The following is a 7,038-nucleotide window of genomic DNA, read 5'->3' as shown; positions in this document are numbered from 1 at the left end:
CTATAAAATCAAACAGGTAATACGCAAGGTAAAATGAATAACCTGTGCACAGTTTTCATTGTAGGGGAGGAGTTTATATAAAAAGCTCAGGCTCAGCTCTCTTAGTGTTCGAATGAAGAGACGCTCTGAACTCTACATGGAGAATCATTTTAATGATCAAAGCACGGAATGTTCCGCCAGTTCGGACGACTGCCAGAGGTATGAACGTTACTTTATATTACTTTGATGAAGTGATGCTACTTATGAAATACAAATCGCTATCTTATGGACAGTGGAACGAGATGGTCCAAAACACCTGTGCGTCAGGTGATGTTTGCGTCACTGTCAGTATGAACACTTAAACAAGTAAAAGACATTTCAGAAAATGTAATGTAAAGAAAATAATAATTAACTTATGTCTTATTTTAGCTTCATAATTTTATTATGTTTCTATTAAATTTCCTCTTTAACAGTATTCCCACAAGTCTTAAACAAGTCTTTATGTCTCTGTAGGGTAGACCAATACGGATTTGAGAGATCAGAAGATTTCAACTATGAATCCTATGAGGATCTGATGTCCAAGCATTTAGCTGTTGTTACTAGAAGGTCAAAGAAGTGGTCGAAACTATTGGAGGGCACTGAAAAAGTGGAGAAAAATGTGAAAGGTAAATTTAATTTAATGATTTTATTGAAGTTTTCTTAACTTTTTAAAGCTGTTATTTGGGTTTGCAGTGAAGCGCTATGTGAGGAAAGGGGTTCCATTTGAAAATCGCACTCAGATCTGGATGGTGGCTAGTGGAGCTCAGGACCAGTTGGAGAGAAATCCTGGCTACTATCATTCTATATTAAAGGCTGAGCATGACCCTAAAATAGAAGAGGTTATACGTGCTGGTAAGTTATTTCTCCAGTCATAAAACCATGTTTAATTTTAAAGTCTGATTGTAAATCAGACTGATCACGACATATGGGGGAAAAATATTTCTGAGAATCAAATTTTTTTAGATATGCACAGAACCTTCCCTGACAACATTCAGTTCCGTGCCTCCTCCCAGCCATGTTTACAGAAAGCCCTGTTTAATGTACTTCTGGCTTATGGACACCACAATAAGGATGTTGGTTACTGTCAGGTACTACTGTCATGTACACAAGCCCTTTTACACACACACACAAACACATCTGAAAGTGTCACTTGAATCCAGGATGTATTGAAGTTCCTACTGTAGATAAGAATCTAAACCTTTTTTTGTGTGTATATTAGAGAATGGTCAATTACAACGAGTGAGGAAGTAAGACAGTCTTAAACTGCTGTAATTTTGTGTTGTTTACTCTGTCAATATAATGACTGAACCTGTTGTACCTGTCTGATTTCAAATCAGTAGGCTGCAGAAATGAATCACTTTTTGCCTTTTAGGGAATGAATTTCATTGCTGGATACCTCCTCATCATCACCAAAGATGAGGAGAAGTCATTCTGGTTAATGGATGCTTTACTTGGCAAGATTTTACCAGGTCGGTCACCCCACGACATGCATATGAGACATCTGAATTACCTGTTTAAGTTAAAAATACACAGAAATTATAAATTTATCCTAATTCCATTCTGCATAATGTTGCATCCATATGTATTATTATTATTATTAAGTGTTCCTGTAGCTCAATTGGTAGAGCACTGCTCTATCAAGCGCAAGGTTGGGGGTTTCGATTCCCTGGGAACACATGATATGATATGATGTGTAAAAATTGATAGCCTGAATGCACTGTAAGTCACTTTGGATAAAAACATCTGCTAAATGCATAAATTTAATTATTATTATTTAGACTATTACACATCAACAATGCTGGGGCTTAAAATGGATCAAGAGGTGCTTGGAGAGCTTGTCAGGATGAAGGTTCCTGCTGTCTGGCAGGTCATGAATCGGCACGATGTAATGTGGACCCTGGTGGTCTCGCGCTGGTTCATCTGCCTATACGTTGACATACTTCCTGTAGAGGTGAGAATGAAGTCAATGATTGTACTTTCTGAAAAGAGTTCAATGGTAAGCTTTGAAAATTCACCAATTTTGAAAATGAATTAAATCATTAGTCTGTATTATGTAGCATATTGGAATGCCGGTATTGAATGTAATGATTGGTAGCCGTTTTTCTCAGACAGTGCTGAGAATATGGGACTGCCTTTTTTACGAGGGATCCAAGATCCTGTTCCGTGTGGCTTTGACACTCATTCGTCACAATCAGAACCTCATCTCACAGGCTCAGAGTCTCCCAGAAATCTGCGAATGCTTTAAACAGATCACCCATGGGGAGTACGTAGAGGACTGCCACACATTCATGCAGGTCAATTCTGTGGATGCTATTTATTCACTTAATAATATTACAGAAGTCGTTATAATGATGTGTTTGTTCTGAAGAATGTTTATTTGTCATCTACCTTCAGAAAATCTTTATGGAGCCAGGAGGCCTCTCTACAGCAACAGTTACTAAACTCAGGAAGATGTGTAGGAATCGTATTAGTTCTGCCCAAAACCCTTCTTCACACTAAATGGTGAACATGGACGTACAGTTTTGACAGCATGTGAGATGAGAATCCAGTCATTACTCCAGTCTCCAGAGTCACACGATCCTTCAGAAATCATTCTAATATGCTGATTTGGTGAGCAGCCTTTGTAATTATGTTGAAAAGCAGCAGCTGTGCTGCTTAATATTAATATTATATGGATACCACGGTACATATTTTTGTAATAGAAAACCAAAATAATATTTCTTGAAATTAAAAGTATATTGAAACATTAGAAATCTCTTTACAGTCACCTCTGAATGAATGCATTTTTTTTTTTTTACTAACCATGATTTTTTTTACAAGTTTACCCTAAAACATTTATTTACTTGATTTTCTTTTTTTGTCAAACACAAAAGTAGATATTTTGAAGGTGAGTTTTTAGATGAACAATCCCTTTAAGAGGAATAAGTTTTTTTTTATTTGCTGACCTATTGCATTGTTGTTACTAATAACTGTTTTCTGTTCACATTTACTGTTGATGAAATGTTTTAACTCAATAAAGATATATAACAAGCAAACTCATTTTATTTAAAAAAACGTAGAATCGCATTCCCTTAAAACAACATGAACATCCTAGCAGTCAAGGCAACACTTCAATATCCAAAAAAAAAAAAACTCAATTTATGCAGTCATTGCATATGAAGGTGCATCAGAAAGGAGAAAGATTCATCCACAATATGACAGCATGTTTAACAGTGCACTCCTTGTTTTTGTAACAGTTAACCATTTACCTGGATATATAATAGTCTAAACCTAGCTCAAGTTATTCAGAACTTCCTGTTGTGTTAGTGTGAATTATACTCTTTATCCATCCAGTAGTGCAAAACCATAATATTTCCTCACTCTAGAATTTCCCTTTTAACATTTCTGAATGAGTGCAAATGCAATGCTTAATGGAAGCAAGCAGGGTATATAGTTTTGATATGTAGTACGAGAGGGAAACTATATAAGCTATATAGTGATATTGAAGGGTGTTCTACTTTAGAAAGTGGATATTCCATTTGTCAGGTGAATACTGTCAGGTAAGGCTTTGTTAGTATTATTATTGAATTCATAATGAATAATGAATGTCAAAAGCTGAGTCTTGTATAGTGTTCAACCCCAAATGAGAACTTCAGAAATCACAGACAGTAGTTTGAGATCAGGAAGTATTGTTAAATATCTAGTCCCTTTTAGACAGAGCATGTAACTGTAACAACATTATCAGTTTCCATGCTTGTATTTTTTTTATAAATAAACACATGAGGTTAAATTTAAGAAAATGAGGTACCAAACAGATAATATGCTTTCTGTTCCCAGATTAAGCCTTAATGACAACAAACTCCAGGCATTCCTCTAGATAAGCATAATCTGGTTCCAGCAAACAATACCTTCGCATTTTGCCCTGCACACTTAAGTATGCAATAATTATACAATGTTTAACATAATACAACAAAAACCCAGGAAGTCCAGGAAGTGCAGGTCCACCGGTCCACGGTGAGAGGGTGAGACACCTGGATAGTGCACAGTGGGTTAAAAACTAGGCAGCTGCAGTTGTATAGTGTTGCTGAGTCCAGATGAGAGCAGAAATCGGTGGAGCCTACACATCCTGGCTTAAAGATTACTTGAGGTTAGATGGTCTGGTAGCCCGCATGACTTCTGTTCCTGCCAATAAGGTAGGCCAGGATCACTATGAGCACAAGAACAGCCAAGGCAGCACCCACAATAATGGGAATCAACATGTCGTCCTCATCTAGATCACACTCCTCAGCTAGAACAGAGACACAGTGAGAGGAGAGGGTGGCAAAGTTAAGGAAAACACTATTTAATAGCATCAGTATTTCAAGATCTATTAAAAGAGAAAGTCATCCGTTTTAGTTAACTTTAAAAACCCTTGATGGGACTACGGTTCTAAATGGATGAACGACTTGGTAACCTTATGTGGATATTCGAAACATCTTGGGTTTCTCAACATCACATTGTTAACAATTTGATTCTGCCAAGTAATCTTAATTTGTGTTGAACCCAGAATATTCTTATCAAGAATTAAAGGACAAAAGTGACAAAGGGTAAAAAGAGAGAGAAAAATACCGGCTCCAAAATCTCCATTGACTCCGAAAGGCTGCACTTGAAGCTGGAAGGTGTTGAGAGAGAAATCCTGTGTAACGCTCAAGCTCTTCTCCTTCTGACACATATAAGAGTGGCCCAGAGTTCCCACCATGTAGTTCAGAGTGGTGTTCCTGAAGACAGTGCGCTCTAGGCAAAACAAACAAACCAAAAGGAATTTGCTCAGCTTTTCAGAGAACTAAAATCTAAAACTATTAAACATTGAATATTTAATACTGACTTACTAGTCATATTAGGCAATGCGGCTGACAACTCCAACCCACTAAGATGATATTTGTCTGATGTGGAATTCTGAAAAATGTTATGTTATGATGACACCAACATGTTTCGGGATCATTTAAGAGGACATTAGGGGAAATAATAGAAGGAGATTCGAAACTTACCAAAGAGAAGCTGAAAGTTAGAGTGATGTTGTCTTCAGTGAGTATGAGAGTCGCACTGTCTGGATCGCAGGATCCAGAGGATTTAACCAGGCTTGGATGCAGGTTCAAGACCTCCTGGACAGTCTGAAACGCAAGGTATGTTTACATTTAGACTGTGCTTACAAATGAGGACTAAACCTTCATTATTCTGAATTCCATAGTCATACAATCATCATACAAATCCCTTTATCCCAGGAAATCCCTTTATTTACATAATCCAAGGAATCTTAATAATGGCAAAATAAATGGTATATATCAAAGAAATTAAGCATACAGGTCCTTTTCCCATGTGTCATCTCAGGTGAATAAGAAAATTAATTTGTCATTTAAATTAAGTTTATTTGCTTACCCATTGAACAGAAAAGGAGATATTTAGCAGAATACTTCAAGCTACTCTTGTCCAATGAAAGTGAAAGTTAGATGTGCAAGTACCTTGCCACTAGAGCTCGAAATAAAGTTAATTTTGAGCTGCAGTCCCATCCGTGCCAAGAGACAGACCACGTCAGTTGCATTGGTGACATTGTAAGTGCCTTTTTCAGGGGGTCCTGGGGTGGCAGGAGAAGCCGGAGGAGAGTTGGTTTCAGGGGTGACCACAGTGGGTGTCACATCAGCGGTCAAAGTCTGATGTATACTGAGAGCTGTAATGGTAATGAATTATTTTAAGAGGCTCTAAATGAGTTGTAGAGTTGATTAGGAAGGTGCACTTACTAAGTCTTTGATACACCATGCTTTTTCATTCCAATAGCAGACTTTATACTGACATCTGTCGAAATGGATGAATTGTATTTGTTTACTAAATGCTGCTGCTTCACCAAACCCGTTTATTTTATTTTTTTATTATCATAATTATTAAATGAAGGAAACTGTATGACAGACTGTTCAGTTAAGGGCAATATGGTGGCGACCCGTCACGTGTACAGAGTACAGTTTATTTTTTTATTATACTGAGAGCCTTACTTGTACATAATCAACTCATTTCTTAATTTTGTAATTTTTTGGAAATATGCATGTGCACCATCAAAAATTTATAAACTGGTAGTCAAAAAATCGTATGGATATTGTCGTGATTTTCAGTAACGAAAAAAAGCTTCACAAGACATACCTGTAAATAGGCAAAAATATTTCCCTCCAAATGAGAAACAACATTACTCAGCTTTTCTTACACAGCAGACATGTTTAGGCCATGGTTTTGCAGGAATAAACATTATTGTTTAAAAAAAAATACATAGGAAAGCAACATTAAATTAAAAACACAAATTAAAAAGGAAAAATACTACAGCGTCCTCTTGGACCGTTTCTTATTATTAATTAATTAACCAAAATATAACCTGAATAAATGCTATAGTCCTGCAGCCCAAAACCAACTATATGTAAATAAAACTTACCTAACAGCAGGCTAAAAATCGCCCCGCTGGGAGTGTTTTGTTTGCGGATGATGGGGCTCATGTTTCCAAAGTAACGTTAAATCATAAACACACTCGATACAAAAACAGATGATGCTAGACTGTGCAATATGCGTCTTCAAACGGACTCTTCAGATAACTGTCGTTACAGTGCTGTCGTATACGATGTGTTCCAAGCTGCTGTGCCAAATCTACATCTGATAAACGCACTAGGTCAGATTTGTTTAGTTCTGGAAACCGCAGCAGGAAACACCAGCGTCATGTGAGCTATGCATCTGAGCGACTACCAGCGTCAGTCACACACAGCAGCAATGCGCATGCGCATTCTATATTTTTAAATGCATTTTTTTATTTATTTTTATACAACAGATAGAACACAATGCACCATCGAGTGCTTTAGATCCATATATAATATGAATCATAAAATCCGATAATAAAGTAATTCAATTATAAAACAATGACTTTCATTTGCGCTCCCAACAACTATTACACCCGACATTTCATGATTTGTCACATTTCATTCATATAAATTAATATTTCTGTAAGTGTTGTGATAAGTTTTTCCTTCCCGA

At 36.8% G+C, this 7,038-nt stretch overlaps 2 protein-coding genes across 2 annotated transcripts; one reads left to right on the top strand and one right to left on the bottom strand.

Moving 5' to 3' along the window:
* The first annotated feature begins 41 nt into the window (after window positions 1-41).
* LOC128019972 (growth hormone-regulated TBC protein 1-A-like) lies at window positions 42-3,024 on the top strand. The gene is made up of 8 exons (XM_052606432.1): window positions 42-198; window positions 493-644; window positions 712-870; window positions 982-1,106; window positions 1,391-1,487; window positions 1,797-1,969; window positions 2,127-2,312; window positions 2,413-3,024. Exons 1-8 carry the CDS (start codon window positions 113-115, stop codon window positions 2,515-2,517), a joined length of 1,083 nt encoding a protein of 360 aa, XP_052462392.1. The 5' UTR covers window positions 42-112; the 3' UTR covers window positions 2,518-3,024.
* Window positions 3,025-3,040: 16 nt separating this feature from the next.
* LOC128019973 (lysosome-associated membrane glycoprotein 1-like) lies at window positions 3,041-6,762 on the bottom strand. Its single transcript, XM_052606433.1, has 6 exons — window positions 6,449-6,762; window positions 5,496-5,701; window positions 5,025-5,147; window positions 4,866-4,932; window positions 4,606-4,770; window positions 3,041-4,285 (listed from the first exon to the last, which is right to left on the bottom strand). Exons 1-6 carry the CDS (start codon window positions 6,507-6,509, stop codon window positions 4,146-4,148), a joined length of 762 nt encoding a protein of 253 aa, XP_052462393.1. The 5' UTR covers window positions 6,510-6,762; the 3' UTR covers window positions 3,041-4,145.
* Between the last annotated feature and the right edge of the window lie 276 nt (window positions 6,763-7,038).

The sequence above is a fragment of the Carassius gibelio genome, chromosome A9 (genome assembly GCF_023724105.1).
Source record: "Carassius gibelio isolate Cgi1373 ecotype wild population from Czech Republic chromosome A9, carGib1.2-hapl.c, whole genome shotgun sequence".
Taxonomy (NCBI): Eukaryota; Metazoa; Chordata; class Actinopteri; order Cypriniformes; family Cyprinidae; genus Carassius; species Carassius gibelio.
Note: the sequence above shows the minus strand (reverse complement) of the source record. Positions and strands in the feature narration are given on the sequence as shown.

Coding starts and splice junctions, on each gene's coding strand:
- LOC128019972 (XM_052606432.1), top strand. CDS start 113: ATGAAGAGACGCTCTGAACTCTACATGGAGAATCATTTTAATGATCAA. Junction 645..711: donor AGTGGAGAAAAATGTGAAAG/GTAAATTTAATT, acceptor TTGGGTTTGCAG/TGAAGCGCTATGTGAGGAAA. Junction 1,488..1,796: donor ACTTGGCAAGATTTTACCAG/GTCGGTCACCCC, acceptor ATTATTATTTAG/ACTATTACACATCAACAATG.
- LOC128019973 (XM_052606433.1), bottom strand. CDS start 6,509: ATGAGCCCCATCATCCGCAAACAAAACACTCCCAGCGGGGCGATTTTT. Junction 4,933..5,024: donor TAACTTTCAGCTTCTCTTTG/GTAAGTTTCGAA, acceptor AACATTTTTCAG/AATTCCACATCAGACAAATA. Junction 4,286..4,605: donor CAATGGAGATTTTGGAGCCG/GTATTTTTCTCT, acceptor TCTCTGTTCTAG/CTGAGGAGTGTGATCTAGAT.